The 26,063-nt window shown below is 46.2% G+C and overlaps 1 protein-coding gene across 3 annotated transcripts in view; it reads right to left on the bottom strand.

Moving 5' to 3' along the window:
* Window positions 1–13,329: 13,329 nt before the first annotated feature.
* SLC25A25 (solute carrier family 25 member 25) overlaps window positions 13,330–26,063 on the bottom strand; it is a 35,279-nt gene continuing 22,545 nt past the window's right edge. For 2 of the 3 annotated variants that reach the window (XM_073314709.1, XM_073314710.1), the window contains exons 2-10: window positions 21,756–21,882; window positions 21,562–21,649; window positions 20,324–20,435; window positions 18,903–19,061; window positions 17,957–18,109; window positions 17,392–17,499; window positions 16,946–17,113; window positions 16,349–16,499; window positions 13,330–15,877 (exon numbers count right to left, since the gene is read on the bottom strand). In XM_073314709.1, coding sequence (XP_073170810.1) covers window positions 15,693–15,877; window positions 16,349–16,499; window positions 16,946–17,113; window positions 17,392–17,499; window positions 17,957–18,109; window positions 18,903–19,061; window positions 20,324–20,435; window positions 21,562–21,649; window positions 21,756–21,882 — 1,251 coding nt within the window. In that variant the 3' untranslated portion in view covers window positions 13,330–15,692. Of the gene's footprint in view, window positions 15,878–16,348; window positions 16,500–16,945; window positions 17,114–17,391; window positions 17,500–17,956; window positions 18,110–18,902; window positions 19,062–20,323; window positions 20,436–21,561; window positions 21,650–21,755; window positions 21,883–25,615; window positions 25,947–26,063 lie in introns of those variants that run through there. The other variant, XM_073314711.1, reaches the window with a different exon arrangement.

A 26,063-nucleotide genomic window follows, 5' to 3' on the forward strand; every position in this document is an offset into this window, starting at 1 on the left:
GATATCTTTCAGAGAACCACCTTAAAGTAGCATGTCACATGCATTAGCTCAAAGCCAGTGTTTAGGCCAAATTAAAGCTCAGACTGCAGTGCAAATGATGCAGCTTTTATCTGGGAGATTTCCTGGAAAGGCACATCATTGCTTCATCTCCACACAAATGCTACACAGGCTGTCTCGGAGACATGCACCTAGCAGATTCGCCCTGACACAACTGGACAGTTGAACAGTTGCATAGAAATCTCTATACACAGATTCCTAAACTGAGACGTTTCAGTCAGAGGGATTACTCCCACACTCTCTCATCTCCCTTGAAGAGACGCCATGGCACTAGCCTGCATTGTTACGTTTCTCAGCTTGGCACATATCCTCAGTGCTATGCGCCTGCACTGTGAACTCCTGCTTCCACAAATCCCAGACAACACTACAGCATCCAAGGTAAGAAAAGCCTTGCAGAGGGTCTTGCTTCTTCTGGTGATTACACTCCAATTCCATGCAATGACCAGGCAGGAACTGGGCAGTGGGGACCATCCACTAAGATATTTGGGTCTTATGTTACAGGGTGAAGCACCCAAAGTTTACATCACAATATAATACTCTCTCAAATATAAAACCCAAGATAAAAAGGTTAAAGTACAGGATTAGGAATCAGGAAACCTGGATTCTCTTTTTGTCTCTGCAGCAAACTATCTATGCATCTTCTATGCCTCGGTTTCCCCATTCGTAAAACGTGGACAATACTTCCCTATGTAGCAAACACTGATTTCAAGTACATTTGTCACCAAAATATCCCACGACTGTAAGCACTTAAGTACTATATTATGTCACAATATAAACAGTGAATATTAGCTGGTAAATTTATTTGAGCATAAGTTTTCGTGACCATAACCCTAAGCTGTAGCTCACGAAAGCTTATGCTCAAATAAATTGGTTAGTCTCTAAGGTGCCACACGTCCTCCTTTTCTTTTTGCAAATACAGACTAACGCAGCTGCTACTCTGAAACCTGTCATTAGCCGGTAGTAGAACTGATGGAAAATGGGAAAGAATCCATATATGTTTTGACATATTCATAAATATTTTCAGTCCCATTGGATTTTGTAATAGCCCCGTTCTCTTTTCCCCCCCACCAAATTCCCCTGGGATTATATTTCAAAATCAGAATTTCAAACTCGAAAAGTTTCCAAAATAAATTAAAGTTTTAATGCAAAACAAATCCCACAATGTGACTTCACTGACCATTTAAAAGTGACACAAGGATGAAAGGGGGAAAAAAAAAACCCGAAAAGCTACCTTAGAAAAACCAACACACTCAATATTTTTATCCACCTTAAAGAATGCTGTTTCTCTCTTTTGGCTACTCTTGCTAGTTTTAATGAGAGAACTTGCCGGGGCAAAACGCAGTACTACAGCAGAATATGAGAGCAAGACTTGTCACTGTAAAGACAAGTTTCAGAGTAGGAGCAGTGTTAGTCTGTATTCGCAAAAAGAAAAGGAGTACTTGTGAACTGTTGCTCAGGAAAGCTTATGTAAAGACAAGTCATTCATTTTCCCTCTTGGAACTCCATAAGAGTCCCTTATTCTATTCTCCTTCCCCCACCTCCCCCTTTATCTTCACAGCTGCTGGGGAAATGGTTCTACATAGCTGGTGCCTCTCAGTTCCCCTTTCACCTGCTGGAAATGGTGCTGATAGATAACGGTTATCTTGATGTGAACCCTACTGAGCAGGAGCAGGAGTTACTCATCAACCAGCATGTCACAGTGTAAGACTGTTCATTCTTCAATGCCTCCTTTTCTTCCCTTTGTCCATCTGCTCACCTATCTTATTTGTTTATACCATAAATTAGCATCACCTGAACAAAGAGGGAACAAGGGAACGTTTGTTAAAAGTTTCTCTATGTAATTTTTTCCTAGTGATCTGTATGTCTCTCTCTCCTCCCTCACTAGTTCACGTCTGACTAAGCCTCCTACTAACAGCACTACAAAAGTTTAATTTATCCTGCCATCTTATTATTATTTTGGGGAAGTTCTATGGCCTGTGTTACACAGCAAGTCAAACTAGATGATCACAATGGTCCCTTATAGCCTTGGAATCTATTGGTTTCGTATTTGTTTTTTTTTTCTTTCGGTTGGTTTTTCTGACCTCTTTCATGGTCCTTGCAGTCAGGTTAGATTCTTTCTTGTTCTCCTAATCAATCTCTGGCTAGGTACCCTGCATCCATATTAATGTACTAGACTGTCCCCTGCAACACAAAGACTGCCTGCTTATGCTGTATCTGCCAGACCATGGATGTTCATGCACGGTAAAAACAGCATTGGGCTGTACCATGAGCCAGGCATTGCAGACCCATCTCTGCCTCGCTCTGTCCCTGGCCTCCGTAGATTGAATCCCTCCTATCCAAGCAACAGGTTCTATCATGGTCCTGGCAGGACCTCTTCATGTTTGCCCAGCCCTCCTCAGTTGCTTGTGCTCACTCTGACCTGTGGATAGATAGAGGCCATCAGTCTGGCACTAAACTCTCTTCCCCTCAGTCTTGCATATGTGAAACAGGTGGAAGAAGCTGGGCATATCCTGAGTGCCCTGCAGTATAAATACTTTGTATAAGTGTACCAATGTACCACACAATACACCAGTGTGTGTGTAATACACACAGACACTAGGCACTATATGAAGGCATGTAGCTCCCATCAGTTTATATAAATACCTTCCTGGGGAAAAAGAACAGGAGGACTTGTGGCACCTTAGAGACTAACCAATTTATTTGAGCATAAGCTTTCGTGGGCTACAGCTCACTTCATCGGATGCATTTTCCTGTGGAGAAAATACTGGGCACTAAAGGAATCTTTAATCTACCAGAGAAGGGCATAACAAGCATCAGTGGCTGGCCATCAAAGCCAGGAAATTCAAATTAGTGATAAGCTCCCCCCCCCTTTTTCTTTTTAAACAAAGTGGGGGTGATTAACCACTGGAACAAGCACTAAGGGAAGTGGTGGACTCCTCATATCTTGATGTCTTCATGTCAAGACTGGACACCTATCTAAAATATATACTTTTGTCAAACAAGTTATTGGGCTCAATGCAGGGGTAAACTGGGTGAAATTCTATGACTTGTCTTATACAGGAGGTAAGGCTAGAAGCTAGATGATCTAATAATGGTGCCTTCTGACCTTAAAAATCACTCTCTCTCTCTCTCTCTCAACTCTAATGGTAGAATTTGCCTCCAAGTGTCTCAAGACAGTAGAATCTTTACCCTCACCTCTGTAGTTATAGCATGTTCACCCCCCCCCTCTCTTTTTAGCAGGGACAAATGTTTCTCAAGCAACTCAACTTACCTTGAAGTCTCTATCAATAATGCCACACTGATCAAGTATGGTAAGAATCTGATGACAAGAGGGAAGCGGAGCACACAGAGGCATCATTATCTAAACATAGAGGAGGGCAAGTGGACAGGGGAGGGGGTCAGGAGTTTATAAATTAGTTTCTTGGGTGCATCTCATTTTCCATTGCACATTTGAAGCCTCAGTACAGGGAGGAATCAGGTAACCGAATCCACTGAGAACTTGAGGGACAGATTCACCCTTGGAATGATCCCCTCCTCATTGGGGCAGTTCTTTGCACCATTCTGAGAGAGATAAGATAGCAGTCAGAGAGCCATGCACAACCATTTATGGCTGAACACACCAAGGAATCATGAGCCAGCTGCATACATCCATGTTAGGATGAGGGCCAGGCATCTTTGGCTCCTTAAAATCCCAGGTCATTATCTAAAAGAAGACCAAAAAACTAAAGGCCTTGCATTGAAATCAATGGGAGATTTTCTCCCACTGACTGCTGGGAGTTGGACTGGGCCCTATAGAAGAAGCTACACCAGGAAAGGACTTTTCTGCACATGATCAGATCCCTGAGCAGATGGTAGCAAAACATGTATTCATCTGCAATCAGACCAATAAACTCTGTCCAGTGTTAGCAATTCTTGTAGGTTTATACCAGGTCTTGTTATACAGAATTGTGTCAAATTATATATTCTTACTGCTCCCCTTCCCAACCCCTGACTGTGTTTTCGCGAAGCCAAGAACCAGCGCACCATGGGGAAGCTTATGAACAGCAGTTCCAAAGAGATTTTCCTCATTCAATACCAGATGCATAAGGAGAAGAACTACACAGGATTGTATCTTTATGGTATGCAAACCCATTATAATATAACTTGAAGCTGTGATCTGAGGATATGAAGAAGCTTCACCCTCATATAATAAAACTACGTCAGAATTTTCAGTGTTGCCAGCTCTCATGATATTTGGTGGTTTTCTTGGAGCCCCAGCTGCTGGAGTTACAGAAATACATAAAAATTGGAGCCTCCATTTTAAAAAGTTTGTAGCCATTGTAGTCACAAACAAAAGCTTGAAAATATGACCCAAGTGCACCCTGTAGGTTCAAAAACCAGAATGCCAATAAAAAACTCAAAATGTATTGGTTTTGTAAAAGCACATGATTGTAAGCCAATCTCATGATTTTAAGTGGCCTAATTCATTATTTTTTCCACACTTGGGCTTGGCAATACTGGAACTTATAAAGCCCCCTCACCAACCAGATCACTCTGCTACTCCACAAGGTACAACTTCTCTTTACTCCTTCCGGCTCAGAAACCACTACATAAGGAAGAAAGTCCCAGCACTTTCCACAGAGTGCCTCACCCCTCCAGAGCAGTCAGAGACCTGCCTAAGGACCCCCAGCACTTTCTGTAACATCTATCCCTCAGCAGGTCACAGGGAACGCACGAGCACAGACAATAATGGCAGTCCCACCCGCCGCTTATAGCGGGTGCCTTTATGACGAACAGAAGTGACACTGGAGAACAAGTGAAGGATACGGGGCATTAGAGAGCAATGCCCAAGCATAGTGTGGTGCTTGGACCAGCACGGGGGCTGTCCTTAGCTCCTTAGCTGACTGTGACTGGGTTCAGGAAGGGAAGGGATCAGCCGAGCACTGCGGAACGTTCTGGGCTCCTCAGCAGTGCTGGCACAAGATGGCCTCTGCTGGGTGCCAGCGACCTAGAATGTTTACGTTAGGAGACGTCCTGTCAGCCCACGGGGTGAACAGATGGAACCCACAGCCTGGGGCTTTTTAGTGTACAGTGGGTTTTCTTGGGCTACAAATACTGATTTGGGGTACCGATCCTAGAGCAAAAATGTGCAGCTAAGATGCCATTTTCTCCCACCACATTGTGTACACCCAAAGCTGTTTAGAAGTGGACTCCACTTACCCCAAATCCTATCTCCTGTCATCGCAAGTGATGCCATGCTATCCCTCTCCGTCCCCTCCCACTTCCCTTCCTGTCCCACCCACATTCTCCCTTCATGCTGTCTCCATCGTCTGTCCCATGCTCATCCTTATATTGACCTCCCCTCTCTCTGTTTCCCTCTTTCTGGCTCCCCCACCTGTGTCCCTCCCACACCCCCCAGTCTCTTGCTGCCTCTTGGCCCTCTCCAACCCCTTCAAACTCCTGCCCACTTGCCCAACCCTAGAGCCCTTAGAGTGGCCATCTTCCTAGAGTGCAGCCTGGCTTCAATCTCAGTGAAAATAATAAGATATGGTAACAATCATGACTCAGGGTAGCCTCAATTCCACATACAGAAACTAAAGGGGAATGGCAGCCATCTTGACTGAGAGAAGCCTATGGCCTCCATCCCATTGAGAGTAATGGAAGATGGCAGCCAAATCACCACAAGGGCAATATTCACAAGAAACACAAATACCAAATATCGTGAGAGTTGGAAACTCTGTGCTCCCCTAACAGAGGGGGCATCACTAGCCACTGAAGCCAGCCTCTCCAGTCCTGCCTGGCTCCTTTTCTGCTGAGGTGGTTCGGGGGGATGGAGGGACAGGCTGAAGAACCACTGCCTACAGTCAGCTGCTGAGATGGTGCCTGTGTTCTCAATCCTGCTTGAGGAAGTGGGGCTGACTGAGCTGGGAGAGGGAAACCGCAATCTAGTGCCCGCAGAGATCTCCAAGCACCCTGACTGGGGGGGGGGGGGGAGGGATGGAACAGGAGGGACAGGCCCTTCTCCCCTCGCCTTCTCTCTGTAGCCGGCAGGGGAGCGAGGTACCTCAGAAGGAGAAGCAGTGCTGAGGGGAAAAACTCACCCAGAGCCTATGCAGCCCCGGGACATGGCTGGGATTCAGTCCAGCCATTTACTAAGCCAAGCTATCAGAAATCTGGGAGAGTGTGTGTTGGCCTTTCCCCTCATAAAAGCTCTGTAGTAGGAAGGGGCAGATGAGCTGCCTGCCTGCCTCCATGGCGGGGGAATGGAATCACCAGGGACCACAGAGGATAGGGCTTCCCCAGCTGGTAGGTCTGGGTCAGGTCACATGGCAAGCAGGCTGAAGTGCCCATTGTTATGGTTCTGTGTCCCTCAGCACCATGAAGAATGGGCAGCAGTTAAAGTATTTCACAACAGACAAATCCCCCACTACACCAGCCACGCTGGAGCGGGAGAGCCAGATGCCCAAGCTGAGGAGAGAAGTGGGAATTGTTCTCCTTCCCGCTCTCCCTCACTTGAGTCTTCAAGAATGGGATTACACCCACCAAGCCAGTAAGATTCATGCCTCTCTGAGCTGCATTCAGGCTCTCCAGCCATATTAGCCCAAATGAGGCTCTGATGGTGGGTTTAAGTAGCTTTGGAAGTTCACTTCTCAGCAAGTAGAGCACCGGTGACAGAAGAGCTGCAGATAGAGAGTTCTAGGCTAAATGTGGGAAGCACACATTTTAGCAAAGGGATTATTAGGTGCCTTGAAAAATTGATTTCTATAAAACCATCTTAATTGAAAATGCATTTTATTAGCACAAAACATCAGAGGACTAATTTTTCAGTAAATATATACCACTCAGCTCTGGTGCATTGAAGCAATTATGTATTAAGCAGTATGCCCTGTTAATCAGGAAGGTGAGCATGTACTGATTAACATATGACAGCCTTCCATACACACCAAGAGTCATCATCAGCATGATTTGGACTTCAGATGTTCTGCACCACAGCACTGACCTCTACTACACAAGCTAAAGGAGCACCATTAGCTAGTAGCAATAGTATACTGTTATCCTCTATATCAGCGGTGTCCAATAGAAATTCAATGCTAGCCACATTTGTAGTTTTGAATTTTTCTTATTCGCCACATTATAAAAAAGCCACATGCATTAGCCACAATTCAATAGCCTATTTGCCACATGTGGATAGTAGTGAACATATTGGACACCGCTGCTCTATATGAACCAGCCGCTAGAGAGGTGCAACTTTACAAGTGTGTTATAAATACATACCCTGTGGGGGTTAACACTCACAGTACAGATAAAGTGACATGAATGGAGAAGAGAGAGAATCTCTTACTAGGACAACCTGGTTAAGTGTGACAAACAGAGGAAATGAAGAAACAGGGAGGATAGGTAAGGAACATGGAAATTATATGCCTAAACTAATTATATTCATCGAGCGCCTACTAAACTGCTCTCTAATATTTAATGCTGCAATTCCTCCCTTTTTAAAACAGCCCGGAACCAAAACATGAGTAAAACCCAGTTGGAGGAATTCAGAGACCACGCTAAATGTCTGGGCCTTCGTGAAGAGGAAATAATTTATGCACCATGGCAGAAGGTAAAGTTCTCATTATGGATCAGTAAACATCCTCTCCCCATCTTCAGTGCCACACAGCAATATTCAGAGGGGTAGCCATGTTAGTCTGTATCCACAAAAACAACAAGGAGTCCAGTTTTCAGAGTAACAGCCGTGTTAGTCTGTATTCGCAAAAAGAAAAGGAGTACTTGTGGCACCTTAGAGACTAACCAATTTATTTGAGCATGAGCTTTCGTGAGCTACAGCTCACTTCATCAGATGCATAACCCACTTCTTCAGATGCAACAATATTGTAACCCTCAGGAGCCAGGAGGGAAAAGGGGCCAGCCTCAGCTACAAGGAGTTTCATAAAAAATGAATAAATAGCCTTAGATCACCGCAATGTATAGTCCAGGGGAAAATTTCAAAAGCACTCAAGTCCCATTTTCAAAAGTGACCTAGGCACTTAAGACCCTAAATGTCCTTGTAAAATCAATTGGATTTAGACACTTAAGTGTCTAAATCACTTTTGAAAATGGGACTTGGGTGCTTCTGAAAGTTTTACTCCCAGAAAGCAAATCTTCATGTGATGGACACACATATTCACAGAACAATGCACTAAAAATGTGTAGTTTGTAAAGATCATAAACCCAACCACCACCTCCCCCCCTCAGAACAGGAATTAAGTACAGAATTTAAATACAAAAAGAATATACCCACAGACACAACCTTCCACTATCTATAATATCTTACATTTCTATAGTATCATTCATATCAGAGTAATTTATAAGCCACACATTCAAGGAACAACTCACTTATCACTAAAATGGAGCCATCTGTGGGAAGGAACATGGCAACTGCTAACACCACACTGCACAACAATTTAGAACAGGGTTTCTCAACCCATGGGTCAAAACCTAAAATTGGATCACCAGAATGTGTTAGAGTCTCATGTGGCAGCTCCTGTCCTATGGGGCTGGCTGGGCTCGCCTCCCTGCTCCAGGCACTGCCATCTCTGGGGTCCCAGCACCACTCAGGTTTGGCCCAGGAATTTGGGTAGGCCAAATTTCAGTGAGTGGCACTGCAACCCCAAGAGGCAGGTCACAAGTCCACTCACACAAATATGATCCAGTCAGGGGGGCGGGAGGGATCCAATTTAAGTGGCACTGTAAGCCCAGGGGTCGCAATACCTGAAGTGGAGAGCCGAGCCCAGCCAGCCCCACAGCACAGGAGCTGCCACTGTGGGGTGAGTGCCCAGGCAGGACACCCCCCAGGGCAGGATCTAACCAAAACCACCCCAGGGCAGGGCCGTAACCAGGGTGGGGCAAGTGGGGCAGCCACCCAAGGTACAAAGCTACGGGGGCAGCTTGGGTCAGTGAGGCTTGGTCAGGCCAGCCCCGCGTGGCTGGGCTCGGAGGGAGCGCCACCTCCGCCCAACTCCTCAGCTGGCCACCCAGCTTGTCTGGGTTCGGGGGGAACACAACCAAAAAGGAAAAAAAAAAAAAAAAAATCAGGGTGCTTGCTCACCCTGGGTCCTATAATGCCTAGTTATAGCTTGGTCCCAGGGCCTCCACCCCCAGGTTATTTATTGGGTCGCAACAGGCCATAAACATTTACAAATGGGTGCTGAGCCCCCAAAAATTTGAGAACCCTGGTTTAGGACATAGCAGGAAATGAAGAATGCTAAAACTAGCTGACCCTGCAGGAGCTAATTTAGCCAGAAAAAGTTACTCAGACCGGAATTTAAAGCTACAGATCTCAGTCTGGATCTGGCAGAAAGTGTCAGCTGAAAGACAAAACTCTTCAACAGCACATCATCCACCCTCCTGCCCCCATTTCCATTCCAAAGCATTCCTTCAGTACTGATTCCAAAGGAGGAGCACTCCCTGTCCCCACTGAACAACCAGCCCCACTTCCTATAGAAGTTTGGGGTTTTCTAGGAGGTCTCCCACCCAAGAAATAGCCCAAGGGTGCTGGAATTTGAAAGATTTAATAAGAACATAGCTCAAGACAGTAGAGCCAGACCCTTTCCCTGTTCCAGTTAATATACACACCTGGTTCAGAGGCTTATGTCCAAACAAACTACTAAGATCTCTAGGTAACTTTATAGTCCTGGCAGGCATACATTCTTTTCCAGACAAAATGGTGGTGCAGGGATAACTCTTACCATATGTGATCCAGTGCCATCTCCTCTGCTTCTTCAGGAATGTCTGTTCCTAATTTGTACCTGAATCCAGCTTCAGGTGGTCTCATTAGGCAGCCCACCACTTAAAGGTTAGTAGAGAAAGCCTAGTCCCAGAGAGAATTTGAGTACTTCCACACCAGAGTAATAGAGGAATTTCTCATGGGGAATCTCCCACACTTTCATATGACAATTAAGGTCAAGGGGAAACAAATTACTGAAAGGAAAGCTTTGAAACAGTTGCCACTACTAAATTGAACAGAATTCTAGAAAGAATAGTCAGACAACCTGAAGCCTGTGTCTCGATTTGCTCCTTCTTTCCCCTTTGAGCAGCCAGCTCTCCTGGTAAGCCAATTTGTAATCACCTGTGGAGGTAGCGACTTGTTCCCAACAAGCTAATTATGGGTTGTTGTAAACTTAAAGGGACAACCCTACATTTGGACCAAATTTAAGTTCTGGTAAAAATCATAAGTTTCAGAAAAACCAATAGGAATAGTGCAGATCAGTCTTGTTTTTTCAAAGTTCTGATGAACACAGGTGCTTTCAAATAAAGAAAGATTCCCCTGCAGAGTCTGAGACCCAAAACCTCTGCAGCCCTAAAAATTTAAAAGTGAAAGTGACTATACCAAAACTAGGACTGACTTTGATTTTCCTTAGCCAGGCTGAAAGAAATGCAAGTGAACAGAGCAGAAGTAGTAACAAGCATAACAGGTTTTAAAATGTTACATTTTCAATCTAGGACATCAATATTAATATAGTTAAAGAAATATGTTGACGGGGGATTTAACTTCAGTACGTCTTTTAAGAGTACAATTTTTTACCTAATTCCTCGAGCTTCTAAAAAAAGGATTTCACCCTTTTTAATTCATATAGTTGTTTTCCCATATTCACTTTAGGGCATGCTTAATGTAGAGGTCACAAAGTAGCATTACTGTTGTTACGTATAGTTCCTACTTTATATTACAGACTTAGAAGAACTGTTAGCTGCAGTTCTAATCCCACCCAGAAAAAGAAAAAAGTTCTGTGATCACAGATCAGCAGAATCCAGGGAATGGCGTAGGAGAGGTTACAGCTACTGTAACAATGTTAACCATGGGTAAAGCACACAATTAACACAGGCCCAGTTTCTCCCAACAGGGTGACCCAGTTCCTTTGGGGGCTAATTTATTGCTGAGCAAAAACTCAAAGAAAAAAAAAGTGATCCTGTTGCTCTGGAGAACTCTCTCTTGTTGGTGCCATACTGACATCAATTGTATTCGCTGCATATTTTTCTCAGAAGGAGCTGTGCCAAATGAAAGAAACCAGACAAACGATTCCCCAGGCAAGGAGACCCCAGATGCAGTCCAAGGATAACTCTGAAGCTAGCGGAGCTGGACATCAGCAACTGACCACTTAACCTCTGCAGCAAATAAAAGTTTTCCTAATTATTTCTGCTGTGTATTGTTGATGCAACATCAGGGGAGTTGTTCTACTAGATAGATAGATCAGGGTTAGTGAAGAGAGATCACAGCTAGTTTTGATTTTCCTAGTTATTTGCAAATAGACAGTTAATAGGCCAACTTTCCACATGCTGGACAAATGGCTGTAACCATGGTTGCAAACCAGCGTGAAACTTGGACATTTCTTCACTGCTGGCTCAGAGCGCTGAGTTTACACTGATGGTTCAACAGCACCAAATGGGAAAATATTTCCACTGTGGAAAGGCATTGATGCCACGCAGTGTTGTGATCACCAGAAGAGGGCACTCCTGTACTGCTACTGCTCTAAAAGTTACGGTACCTTGTCTGTGGGGAGCTTGAAGGCACAGTGAATGTCATACACAGGGGAAAGCCTCATTTCTATTTTCCTTTCAAACAGCTGGATAGTGTACAGCAGGCCAAAGCGTAAAATTGAAGCTTACTTGGTCACAAACTTGGCCACCAGAATTAGTTATCTGTTCCTATGAGGAAATTCCTTTCTAAAACTTGTAGACGTGAATTAGAATCCCAGGTCCAAAGGATGTTTGCCCATTTCAAGGTCCTAGTAGAATGGGCAAGGGAAACTGGCTGACCACTAGGTTAGCAAAAACGATGACCATGTCAGATCTCTAGGAGCCTACACCAGTGGGGGTTCCATCATTCAAAAATGGAATTGTTTCAATAAGAGGGATGTCATGAACAGCCTAATTCCCACTAACTCCAGCATATCAAAACCAGAGACAATCAAATAGCAGAGCATTTTATTACAGGCTTTCCCAGAGAAAGCCTGGGTGGCCTTACATGAGCACCTCACATCAGTTCATTAATGTAATGTCACAGCCCTGTGAGGTGGGGAAGTTTTATTGTTCTTGAGCCAACTAAAATGTACAGATTAAGTGACTCACCATGGCTTGGCTCACCTGTGACAAAACCAGGAATGGAACTCAGTTTGCCTTAGTTCCAGTCCAGTGCTTAAGCCCCTAAACTAACTTTCCTCCTCCTTTGGGATGAAACAGATCATAAGAAATGCAAGGAAAAGGTGGAGTAGAAAGTAAATCCTTTCTCCACAGAGCTAATCCCTCCTAGTTCTAGGGTGGTAGGTATTTGAAATTGCAGTGCTCACTAATCAGTTTTGTTCCTTCATTTCTCTAAATAGGGGAGAGGGAGAATAGGTGTCACTAGTGGTTCCTTTAATGAAAATGGAATTGTAGAGGTTTTTAATCTCTCAGATGTGCCCCTCATGATCTCAGGGACCAGGTACAGGGCCAGCCCCACAATTAAAAACACCTCTACCAGACTGACAGGCTGGCTTAGCACTATGCCCCAAAGGACAGAGTCTAGCTGAGTGCTCAACAGGAGGCCATTAACTCAGTAACACTCTCCACTGATAATTGCCACTAGCCTTTAGACTAGAGGATCCAATCTAAGGAATGCTAACTCAAATGCCTCAGCTGATTTCAACTCCAAAAGGCAGTTTCTCAGATACTTAGGATACAACCTTGCTAAGGTTTTACAAATGAATAAAACTCCTCAAACATCTGGAAGTACATAGGGAGCCAGCACAGTCCTTGGAAGGCTAGTGTAAAATGGTCCCCGTGGTTAATTTTGCTAAGCAGGTGGGTGGCCATGTTCTTCACCAGCTACTGTACTTGAATGGTCTTCCAGTGCTCCACATAGAGCACTTCATTGTTAATGGACACTGTAAAAAGCACATCAGGACAATGCCCTTTAAAACCCGAGTGCTGATACCTTGACGGTGCAGTCAGACTAAATAAAATGAACTACAGATCCTCTATGCAGAAAAAAGATCCAGCTCTTGAACATAATGAGAACCGGGATTCACCAGCGCCCACTGCACAGACAATAGGTTGGTAATAGGATATGCCTGACTCATTCTCATTGCCACAGTAAACATTTAGTTCTGGTTATACCCAGGTGTTCCCTTGACTTAGGATTCAAAGGGGATTCTGCTCTGACAGCCTTGCTGTCAATTACCCTCAGTGAAGGAAAGGGGTTTTTAGGAAAAAACTGGCCCCACAGACACTCGCACAGCACCTGTGGTGCACACTCAGAGAAAGGCAGGCACATGGTAGCTTTGATAGACCTTTATTAGCAGACTGTTCCCTCCGTGAGGAATCTCATTGGTTAGATTTGTGTTCTGACAACTTCCAGTTACAACTACAAAGACAGTCACATTTTGCATTGATTTTTGTATTCAGAATATTCCCATTAGGCCACACTGGTAGGAAGGAGCCACTGCAGAATTAACAGTTGGTCTCGAAGAGGGAGGTGGAAAAAAAATCATGTCACTAATCCAGGTACGAAGTTAGATTTCCATCCGGCAAGAACAGACAGCAAGGAGAGTACCTAAGGACTGAAGGTTCTCCATACCGCCAAAGCCTGTCACACCAGGAGCAGCTGTCAGGAGTGCCTAATGAAGCCCTTCCCGCTCCCACACCCAAACTTCTCCATTAGTGCCTGTGTGTGTGAGGACCACTGGGACTCAGCAGCAGGCCTGCCCACTCGCCCTCAAACAGAACTGCAGCAGCTTGTATCCAAGTGCAAGTTTCCTTCCATGTTTCTGAAAACTGGCAACTTTTGTCTTTTTATTTTAAATCCCTGAGATTTTTTACCTCCCCCACAAAAATTCCAATCAACCCTCTCTCAATTAGCCGTTGAGACATCAACATACACAGACCTTCCATTTCCCCAGCTTGAGCCATCCACAGGATCCACAGCCATCCACAGGAAATCCTCTCACTCACACACATGCGAGGCAATTCCAGAGTAAGGCAAGCCTCAAAATCCGTGTCCCTTGTCACAGTGCACTGTTTTCTAGCTAATCAGTTCCCCTCTCTTCTATGGCTTACTGCTACAGGGAATTTCTCTTGACTGACTGAGGCCCTTCAATAACCACCCCAGATATAAAAAGAACAGCTCAGGCTTTAGGGGAAGAGAACACTAGTGACCTCAGTGTCTTCCCCTGCTGCTGAGCTGTGTGATGGTAAAGGTGCAAATGGGTAAGAAAAATACTACACAACTTTAAATAGGAGAAATACAAGGATAGTAACAATGTTTAAACAAGTCTATAAAAATAGTTTGACATAACTCTGTTTAAATAAATACAAAATAAATATGATTTAAGCAGTATGACATCAGTGGAATGTGACGCTGGTCCATTTTGCCCCAAAATCAAAAGTTGGATGAGGATCTCCTGGGCCCCAGAAGCCTGATCCTATAGACTGAAGTAGTCCATAATACAGTCAGAGAAAATTTTAAAGCCATTCCTTTCCCTTCCGCCTACAAAAAGCACCCTCTGGGAGAAAACGCAAGCCGTCGTCTTCAAACCCCTGACGAACCCAACCTCCTCCCAATGTCAGCTAACATCCCTTCCCACAACAGAATTACTCCTAGCCTGGGAAATCCCTGTCCCTCAAATGCAAACCCTAACTCCAGTCTACAAAGAGATCTAAAGAGGGATAAATAGCAGCTTAGCTGCAGGGTTTGGAAAGGGTCAGTCGACCCCCCCTTGGGACCAGGCAGAACCTTGTTCAGAGTGCCACGCAGGCTGAAGAGCCTTCTCCCATGCTGTACCAGGAGCCCAGCTACAGAGATGGACAAGAGCAGCAGAGTGCAGTCAGTTATTCAGTGAAGCCATGCATCAAGGCAACAGTCCTTCCCTTTCCAAAACTCTGCTGGGCATGAATGACAAACCCATCTAGCATGCAGCAATGCAGGCGTGCAGGCGCTAGTCTGCTGCTTCTGTTAGTAAGTGCATCTTGTTAGCAGGTTTATGAGAGAGACTTGATCTGCCCTATAAAAATAAATAATCCTAATTTGCCACCAGGCTGGCCTAAGTAACCTTCAGCCTGAGCGGAGGAATTACTGCTCACCAGCCCTCAAAACTGGTACAGTTTAAAAGTTACATTTCCATGTCAGTGTCTTGGAAGCAGAACACGAATGTCTCCTACCCAAAGAAATACATGTAAACTTAATAAATAAGTCTGTGTGGTGGCAGCACCAACACAAAGTTTGTACAATTTTAAACAGGTAGGAGGCTAAACAATGGAAAAAGAAACTCCTTCAGCATGTCAAAAGCTGCTACAAATCTCTAAGCCAGCAGCTCTGTTCCTACATGCAAGATCCCCACTCTACTAGGCTGCTGGAAACTGACCTCAAACTCGCAGCTTTAGACACAACAAGGAGTCGATCCCCTGGTCTCCCAATTGGTCCCTTGTATGTTTGAAGGACCACTTGATGGTTTAAGCAGAGCTCTTGAGTAGCAAGATGGCAGAGGACACCAAATCCTCTCCATCCCAACTCACACACAACTGGGTTTTCACAGCTTTGCTTAGTCAGCTTAGTGTCGACACATTCACAGAATGAGAGATGGCTATACACCCCAGGATTACAGCCCAAGATTTCAGAGTTCAGAATCCTTGTCGTCTCCTGGTCACCGTGACTGCACCCCCAGAGTCATCTTCAAGTTCTCATAAACCACGTAGCTGATGCTTACGGCTGGGATCACCTTCATGAAGTTCGGGGCCAGACCCCGATAGAGGCCAAATGCTCCCTCTGTCTTTAGAATGTGTTTGAAGAGTCCCCTCATTGTCACCTCTGGAGCTCCCTCCACTGAAGCTACAACAGAAACCACAAGAAATAAATAGAGCATGGATTAAGGCATGTTGTAAGAAAATGCCCATCTCAAAAGGGATGTGTTAGATTTGTTTATTGCACTCACATGAGGACAGATTCTTGAGGTACACTGGCCATATAGTTACATGACCGTGTGTGATTAGGCAGCAGAATGAGGCCATGCCACATATGCCTGCCATTTACTTACACACCCACCCCCACATACTCTCATGGGCTGACTAGAGCACACAGGTAAAAAGAATGAAAAAATGGCTTTGTTATAGGGGCTCTGGGTCCCAGTGCCAAGAATGGCACAAAGTTCACATCCTTCTTGATCCTTGGCCAACAGATATCCCAGAGTTCAGCTGCACAGAAACATTAAAATATGCCTTAATTTTACAAGTCCTTCCAGAACTCCACTGATGCGAACATAGTGGCAGTCCAGACTCTCTGGAATTCCAGAACAGTTCTTACCTTGAGCCTGCATGCGTGTTCTCACGAGAGCCAGGGGATAACTGGCTAGCTGCCCACAGGTGCTGGAGATGGTGCCACAAGCCAGGAGAACAAACACTCCAGGGTCAGCACTGTTCACAGCATAGCGTTGTAACCAGGTATTTTTTAATGTCTGGAAGAAGTAAGTCAGGTGTTAGCTGAGAAGGACAGGGCGTAGAGCATCAAGAGACTGGCCCACATGAGGAGAGAAGCTGGGATTGGAGGCTTGTGGAGATCTATGCAACGTCAACTAGAAATAACTGCAGAAGAGAAGATCCTAGCTTGTCAGATTTTCTTGAGCAGCTGCTGCTGCCACTGCACCACCATCTGTGAAAGACACTAGTTAGCAGCTTTGCTGCAGCGACTCCCTCATCCAAAGGGCAGGGCCATAGATTGCCACAAGGCTTGTGCTGGCATTACCTTTTTTTCCCCTAGGCCATGTGTGTTAATCTCGAGGGGCATGTGCAGAATTTAACCAGGAGGGTTTTATACTCCTACGTTAGCGACAGGCACTACATCTCCCTGCTTGTCCCAAAAGTGAGATGTCCCAGCCCCAGAGAAGCCAGGCAGGCGCCATACCTCATAGACTGCCAGGTCAATACCAGCATATGGAATGATTCCTAGCATGTTGGGGATGTAGCCTTTGTAGAAGGCAGCCATTCCCTCCTTGGAGAGGATGTTCTTGGCGCAGTCCAGCATGCCTGAATACTGTCCTGTCTTCCGCAAGGCCATTCGGGTCTTCAGAACCTAACACAGCACAAGAACACGCACACTGTGAATGCCTACAACCACACTGGGAGCAGGAACAGGTCACAGTAATGTCATGAAGGGAGCACACCACCACAGGGAGTGCCAGCAACTCCATTTCATGCATTGCTAGAGCCCTGTTACTGCCTTTAACACCCAACACAATTAGCCTCACAATGTGGCATTCAGCTCACATTACCACACATCAATTTCTCCATTTAATGACTCCCCATCCCGTCCCCCATGTCATGGAGCAGGATGCCAGCCGCCAGCCTCACCTCCATTGGGTAGATGCTGCTCTGGGCAATGACCCCTGCCAGAGAACCAGCCACTAGCCGCTCGTGAATTCCCAGCATTTCCTGGTCAGTGCCAATGAACCGCTTGATCTGTAGAAGCGAAGAAAGATTATAATAGAGGGGGGCTTCTCTGACTGGCTGGACCACATAACACCTTCCCTCCTCAGCATGGGCCACAAGCTACCTCCCTTTTCACTTGCTGGGTCTGTCACAAGCTGGAGAGGGAAGTGTGAACACCAACTCTGTTCCAGCCATGCACTCCATCACTTCTCTGTGACTTAATGCTGCCCATTTCTCCAGCTCTGCCAGGGGGTGAGGTGTGAAAGGCACTGTTCCCACCACTGGAGAGAGGAGATAGCCAGGCCTGGGCATAGAGCTCATGCCCTCTGCCTGCCCTCAGTCTTCCTAGAGGCACCATACATTTATATCCTGACTGGTGGGTTACCATCCGTTACATGGCTCTACTTTGGGCAATCACTCGGATGAAAAGGCTCCTCCAGCTCCCACGTGGCCTTGGGTCTAAGCTTCAATATGACCTTTCCCTTACCTGCTCATAAGCCATGAATTTGATGGCAGACTCTGGCGCAATCTTCAGGACATTGATGCCATTTCCCCGCCACAGCGACTTGGGCCCGCCCTCTCGGATCATATGGGTAAAGCCACCAACGATGCACATGTTGTTACTGCGGGAGGCATGGACCTGGCAGGGAGGAAGAGGGAGAATTCTGATTAGTGCTAGTCCTGATTGCCACAGCTGCCTGTAATCCAAGGACAAAGGGCATTTCTTATCTACCCAGAGATTTAGCAAGCTTTAACCCTTCCCAGACAACATTTATTTTAAAAAAAGGGGGGGGGGATTTTTGGGTTTTAAGTTTGTGATCAGTTAATTGATTAATCCACCTGAGCCCCCAGCCCATCACAGCAGGAAGGGGAGGGAAACATTCTTGCACAGACACCCTCACAGCCATGAGCTCTGGTACAGGGAGAAGAGGCTTCTCAGTTAAGAGACAAGGACAGTCACTAATGACTGCATGCCTAAGCAAAGTCCAAATCCCTGCTGCGTAAGGTTGATTACATTTATCTCTGCCCTACAAGTCAACTCAGTCATTTCCAGGGGCCGGTTCTCAAATCAGCGACTCCTCTTGAACCAGTTCCATGGAACTAAGAGTTCCCAAGGCTGTAAGGTACAAGATGGTTTAGCTAGGACCAGCGATGGCGCTCTCATCTGCTCAGCTCCTAAAGTTTTCATAACATTGTGACAACTAACAGGTCAAGAATGGCTTTTACACAGCTAGAAATGATATTTGGTACAGACCAAAAGGCTGCCACACTCCAATGTGGAAGTAATGAGACTGAGTCCAACCAGAATCAGTCACTTGTCTGGACAGACAGTTTCAGGTCTGCTGCTAGGATCCATTTAATTGGACCAGTGCCCTAAGGGAAGCAGCATGTGCACCTTGATAAAACAAAGTTGTCCTTGGTTTTTGCCCTACCTGCATGAGTACTTTTAGCCGGTCCAATGGAGCCGTGCAGGTTCTGGACACTGCACCTGCACCTCCACCCGCGACCAGATGTCTCCACCACATACCCGTCTGCCTCTCTTCCACTGTGAACTCATCTGGGACTGTCAGATTCTCTCCCACATCAAAGATCTGCAAAGGAAAGAACAGAGGTGTTGAGAAGTGCTTGGAAGGATAGAGTTAGGTAGGTAGCTTCTTGTCACATCCTCAGAGGTCCCGCAGTCAGTCACTTACAACTTCCCATAGCTTGAATACTTAAATAAATAGCTGTAAAGCACTGAACATGAGCTTAATATTCAAATTCCCAGTCTGTTTGCAAAGCGTAGCTGATGTGTTTGACCACAAACAATAAAGGAACTGCCAGTGACAGAGAATATGCAAATCACCACCACATAAGAATAGCCATACTGGGTCAGTCCAGTCTGATCATATCTGACAGGGGTTGGTGCCAGATGCTGCAAAGGGAATGAACGAATTGGCCAATTTCAAAAGATCCACCCCTGTCATCCACCCCCAGCTTCTGGCATTTGGAGGTTTAAGGACACCCAGAGTACAGGATTGAGTCCTTGACCATCCTGGCTAACAGCCATTGACAGACCTATCCTTCATGAACTTATCTAATTCTTTTTTTAACTCACTTATACTTTTGGCCTTCACAGCATCCCATGGCAACGAATTTCACAGGTTGACTGTGTGTTGCATGCAGTAGCATTTCCTTTTGTTTGTTTTAAATCTGCTGCCTACTAATTTCATCAGCTAACACAAGAACTGGGGGTTATGGGAGAGGTAAAGGACACTTCCTCCATACCATTCATGATCTAATAGGACATGGGGACCCTTCACATTTTAATGACTCCAGTTCAGGAGGCTAGGGACTTGCCAACCCTTTGGGCTGCCCCAGTACAGAATGCCTAACTTTAATGATCGAAGTGACCAACCAAGGGCAGTGGGGCGTGGAAAAAGATCTGAAGCTTTTTGAACCTTCTGGCACTCAGCCAGTCTGCTCTCATTACACATTATAAAAAGCACTGAATAAATATATCAAGGAAGGGCTGGTGCCTGGCGTATTAATTTCTGGTATTGGCAGGTCCTGAACTAGCAGGAACTGGTCTGAGCTCTCAGAGCTGTGATCCAAGTCAACCTGCTCACTTTTCCCTCCCTCAGAAGGTCCAGTTGTCACCTGTGCCAGGGACTGCAGAAGCCATGCCAAGGAGATATATAAAAAAGATAACGGAGAAGCAGAAAGCGACCAGGCTTCTAGAGCTAGAAGGCAGCTACTGAACCAAGAAGAGAATGATGGGGACTTGGTAAGTGCTGCTGGGAAGTGTCACTCTTATCAAGAAATTGGAGAAGGATCAGGCCTGCTTTGGTGGAGGAATTTTTATTTCTTTTACCGTGGAGTGCTTCCAGTATAGGATGATCTCAGGAATGTTCTCCACTGGGTGCAGCAGGTGATAGTCTCGCCACTCGTTCCAGTCAATTGTCATAGTTCCATTTTTATCCATGCTGCAAAAAAGTGTATTACAAGCAAATGAACAGGAGATGGGTGCATGGCCTCACTGAGGGAGAAACTCCTCCTCACCTCCCCCTGGGTTATTCAGGGCCCCTCCCCTCGCCCCAAAGTAAAACCTTCACAGGGCAACTACTGGAAAGTGTTACAAGGGTTGAAAGGTACAAGACGCTGCTAGGGAATCCTCTCCTCCCAAGCCACACAGAGTCGGGGAATATGGCTCATTTTCTCCCTCCCCACTAGCCACACCAAAGGATTTGTTGTGCCCCCTCCCACCATGGTTAGAAAACAAAACAAAAAAAACACAAAACAAAAAATCCCTCCGGCACTGCAGAGAAGATAAGGAACTGGCAGAGACTAAAGTTACACAGGTACTTACTAGGTGACAGGACCCCAGAAATGGCCTGTCCTTATTCTGACAGACAGGCAAACAGACAGAGGGAAGGATGGCAAAGGAAAGAGGAAAAACAGGACAAATAAGTGATTGTTACAGTGTTAGCAGCATAGTGCTAAGCATTTCAGTATAGCAAGTAAACAGTCCCTCTCCAGAGCAGCAAGCTGTGGATGACAGGGTAGAGGCACACGGGATGCTGGTATGATCAAGTACATGCCCTTCTCCACAACAGGCTAGCGAAGGATCTTTAACTGCAAGGCTCTAAGATCTGGGGGTGAGGGACTACAAGCATTCTTCTCCATTCATTCTATGAACGCCTCAGAACCTAGAAGAGGACTGTGCATAGATGTAATTCCCACCTCCCCAGAAGTATCAGATGGTAGCCATGCTGGAGACAGAATACCATCTTTATAGCCCAGGGGTCTGATCTAGCATCACAAGTCACTATTCTTATTCATTCTATTTGACCAATGTTCTTGCTCTTTATTCCCCCCACCTTTTATTCAAGCCTACTGACCAAATGGGTGGTTGTTCTTCAGCCTCCATAGTGCGCTACAGTTTTCAATACACAGAAGATTGAAAAAATGCAGTGAGAAGGGACAGGTCCGAGGAGGGAGAGCTGCCGTCATTAGGGAGAGTATACCGGGAGGAAAGTGGAGATAAGGTCATTCTTTACATTTCCTTCTCGTATGTGCAAACTGAGGAGTAGGAGCCAGCTGAACACTCACCTCTTGAGGATCTTCTCGGCCTGCTGTTCGGAGATCTTGACTCCCAGGTCCCGGAGGGACTGCACGATCTCCTGGGCATCAATACGGCCTGCAAAGATAGAAGCCAGTGAGCCCAGAGACCATTCACCCGAAGAGGCTGTCAGGTTGGCCTGTGGAGGCCAGTGATCGTCTAGGACTATTAGGAAGAGCCTCACCATCATTCTTTTTATCCAAGCTCTTGAAGACCAGCCTCAGTTTCTTCTCATGATCTTGGAGATAGTGAACAAACTCCTCGAAGTCCAGCTGCCCATCCAGGTCCTTGTCTCCAGCTTTCACAATTTTCTGTTTTGGGGACATCAAAACAATCAGTTCCTTGCTCATTCAGATAGGTTTACCCCATCCTTCTTCTTTAAGACCCCTCCCCCACGTAACACTAATCAGTTAACTAGACAGACAGTAGGACGCACATGCAGCATCGAGAAAAGTTCCCCTCCAAACTGGGCTCCGCTTTACCCAGGAAGTGATCAGCATGGAACTGTGCCAATCATGTGTGCAGCAAATTGAGGGCAGGAAGGCAAGGACAAATTGATTCCAGGCACATATCTTCACAAGTCAGCATACAGACTGGATTACTCATAACTAGCTAAATATCTGTTGCATAGGTAAGTGTCAGACCTGTAGTAATATACAGCCCCCTATGCCGTAGATTAGAATTGTTCAGGCCTCTGTCTGAGATTCAAATAGAAGCACTAGGACTGCAGGAGGCTTGGATCATAGAACCTCAGGCAGATTTTCCCCCTCCCAATCCAAGCTTTTAGTTAAAGAAGAGTTTTCTTCCTCCCCACGGTGCATGAAAAGGAAAACCAACACTGGGAATAACCAATCCCAGCCAGCAAGAGCCTGTGGCCAAACTGAAGTCCATCTCTCATGGACAGTGTTAGTGATAAAAGCTCCTAGGATGCCAGCATGAACTGGTTTAGCCACCCTGCAGCTATACACTTATGTAGACCTGAATTGCACAAGGTCGCCAGAGACACAGACAGGACAGAGCACTTACATTAAAGATGGGAACCTAGCCCAAGCAACTGGGAAAAGATAGGGAACTTTGGCATACAGAGCTCTCACGCCTCGACTAATTCCAGCATGAGGAAATAGCACATGGCCTGGCCTGCACAAGGGCACATAGCTACTTGTTAACCAGGCAGGGGAAAGCCAACCTGCACAGAGCAATAATTTAGGACAATCGGTTCCTGCTCCACACCACATTTGCTAGTTGCCTTGCACAGATTACAAGAGCCAACAGCGACCAGCACCAAGTAACTCAGTCCAGTCACGTTCAGCTCCCTTTTGGATTATGATGCTAGTTATTCACTCTGCAAACAGTGGATGGCTATTATTGTAAAAGACCTCAGTTCTGGACTCCCAGATGTCAGACCCTTTAATGAGTCTTGTACTTACCAACCTAACTCATTAATTTGTAAGGCAGGTTCACAATGAAAGTATTTCAAAGGGAACATGTTAAGCCAAGTTTATTCCAATATTTCTTAAACCTATGGAAGCTAGCCCCGCTCAGATGCTTTTAAATCAAGATACACCCATTTAGTTTTAAATCCCATATGTAGCTATACACACTTGGCCACTACATTTAAAGTTAAAGTCAGACAAACACCTAACTGGTCAATTTTGGCCCCAGGGCAACCCAGGATTATTGCTATCATTTCTGAGAGTGTTAAAAAAATAAAAAGGAGTACTTGTGGCACCTTAGAGACTAAAAAACAAGTATTCCTTTTCTTTGTGCGGATACAGACTAACACGGCTGCTACTCCGAAATAAAATAAAATGCAAACCTGAACCGCAGTGACCTTAGAGATATGCCCACCATGTTCCTAGTCTGCAGACAGTCATATGACAGCTGTAAAAGACACAGATGGGGCCCCATATTCAATTTGTAGGCTAAAGATAGACAAACACCTCTGGCATGTCAGCAGATCAGTGTCAAATAGCTGACCAGGCTTCCCTCTAGCAGATAATCCCTGACCAGTTCATGGCCAGTGAGATTCACAGACTCCATAAAACAATTAGGAGAGCTGAAAGGCTCTCTTTCCTATGATACTTCCTGACAGTTATCACAGAGGAGATGGGGATAACAGGAACAATCATAGTTAGGCAGCTTCTACCTGATCAGGCTTGCTAAATTAATCACTCCAAGCTTCACTAAGCAATGAAGGATGCAAACTGTTTCCAAAGTCACAGCACTGGGCTTGCATCAAGGGCATTGCTGGGATTCTTTCCTACTTGTGCAGGAAGTAGGGTGACCAGATGTCCCAGTATTATCGGGACCGTCCCGATATTGAGGGCTTTTGTCTTATACACATACACAACTATCCTCTCTCCCCCCCACCCCCCCTCCAAAAAAAAGTGTCTCGATTTTTCACACTTGCTGTCTGGTCAACCTAGCAAGGGGAGTACACGTTATACCTTCAGCATCCTCTTCAGGGATATGGGTGAGCACCCACACCCGCCTCCTTGCCTTCAGAGGCGAACAGGAATCACTGCAGCGATATCTATTTTGTATTCTGTAAGCAGAATTCAACACTAGCACAGCTGTGCTTTTGCAACTTTGGGTATTTGTTAAGCTGCTCATGTTTTTCCATGATCACCTGCATAAAGTGCCTCTCCAGCTGTTCCCCTGCCCCGCCTCAGTTCTTATGCACAAATCTGCCATGCACGCAGCCTCCTGAGAAGCATAAGAAGCCACCAGTGCCCTTAACAGCATAGTCATCTGACAAGCAGCTAGCACCTGCAGCAGTGTGTGCTGGAACAGAAGGGACTGCAGTGGAGTGGCGAGAGGGTGAGTGTATAATTCTAGTACAGGGGTGGCCAACCTGAGCCCGAGGAGCCAGAATTTACCAATGTACATTGCCAAAGAGCCCCAGTAATACGTCAGCAGCCCCCCCTTCAGCTCCCCCACCCTCACTCCCAGCACCTCCCACCCACCGGCAGCCCAGCTGATCAGCACCTCTCCCTCCCTCCCCACACCTCCCGATCAGCTGTTTCGTGGGGTGCAGGAGGCTGTGTATGGAGGGGGAGCGAGGGCATGGCAGGCGGCGGCAAAGGATGGAGTGGGGGCAAGGCCTGTGGAAGAGCCAGGGGTTGAGCAGCGAGCACCCCCCGGCACATTGGAAAATTGGCACCTGTAGCTCTGGCCCCAGAGTCAGTGCCTCTACAAGGAGCCACATATTAACTTCTGAAGAGCCGCATGTGGCTCCGGAACCACAGGTTGGCCACCCCTGTAGAATCTAGTAAGTTGCCCTTCTGTAGCAGAGGGCTTTACATGAAACATTTGTGGGTGATGCTCTAGCCTTGCCTAAATGATGAAGTCGTCCATGTAGGGTTTAGACATGGTTACTGAAGCCATGGTGAACACGGTTTGTGTTTGTCTACACTTGCTGCTAAACAGTGCTCAACATGGGTTCAGCTCCCCCATGGTTCAAACTGCAGAGTAGACACAAGACGTAGGTGCACATGCTGCTGGATGCTAGTACACAAAAAAGGGTGGAGGACAAGTAATAATGAGGAAGGAGCTAGCACTACAATTGTCTAAGAGCCGATAAGGCAATGTTAAGAAAGGAAACTCTTCCCCCCCAGAACTCCGTAGGATATCATGCAGTTAATCGGCTGGTTTACTACTAAATTCAGGAAGAATGAAATATAGGGGCAGATACCTAAAACAGCATTTAAGGGGAAAGGATATTTGGCTCCCATGTCCCACCTGTCCACACACACACACACACACACACACACACACAGTTGACTCCCCTTTAAGGGGAGGGAGGGAGGGAGCCTAGGAGGAAAGACGACTGCCCTATGGCTTGCTGCCAGCAGCCCCTGCAAAGGGGAAGTGGAAAAGATGATGGCAGCCCATGCCTCTGGCTATAGGGATGAGCAGCAGAGGCCACAAGCAACCTTGTTTCCCATCCACTAGCCAAGCCATTTAGTCCAGAAGATCTTGATACACCATTTTCCCCACCGCATCCCCACCCTCCTTTCTGCCACCCTACTCCCAAAGCCATACCTGTTTCCACTGACGGTAGGTAGAGAATTCCTGGGAAGGAATGAAGAGGCTCAGGCGGAAGATAGATTTGAGCTGGGCAGGGAGCCCCTTTGACTCAAAGTATTGGAACTCCGTCTGGGACTCCCCAAACACTGGCACATACAGACACAAGCAGAGCATGTTTCTGTACCAGCAACTTAGGTGCTGACCTACACAGCCAAACAAGGATGGGAAGTGACCTGAGCGATCCCCTGCTGGAGCTAGTTTCAGTGCGTGGGGGAAAGGAAATGCCGGCAAGTCTCATGACACATGGCTATGAGCTGTCCGTGCTCAGCTGCCATTGGCTGAGCAAGCCCTGCCCTTCTGCTTAAAGGGGAAGCCTTTTTTGTGCAATACCTCCCAGCTAGCCAGCCAGACATTGGCTTTGTGACAAGGCATGTGAGCTGCCTCCAATTACTCAACTCCAGGC

Source organism: Lepidochelys kempii, chromosome 16 (genome assembly GCF_965140265.1).
Source record: "Lepidochelys kempii isolate rLepKem1 chromosome 16, rLepKem1.hap2, whole genome shotgun sequence".
In the NCBI taxonomy this organism is placed as follows: domain Eukaryota; kingdom Metazoa; phylum Chordata; order Testudines; family Cheloniidae; genus Lepidochelys; species Lepidochelys kempii.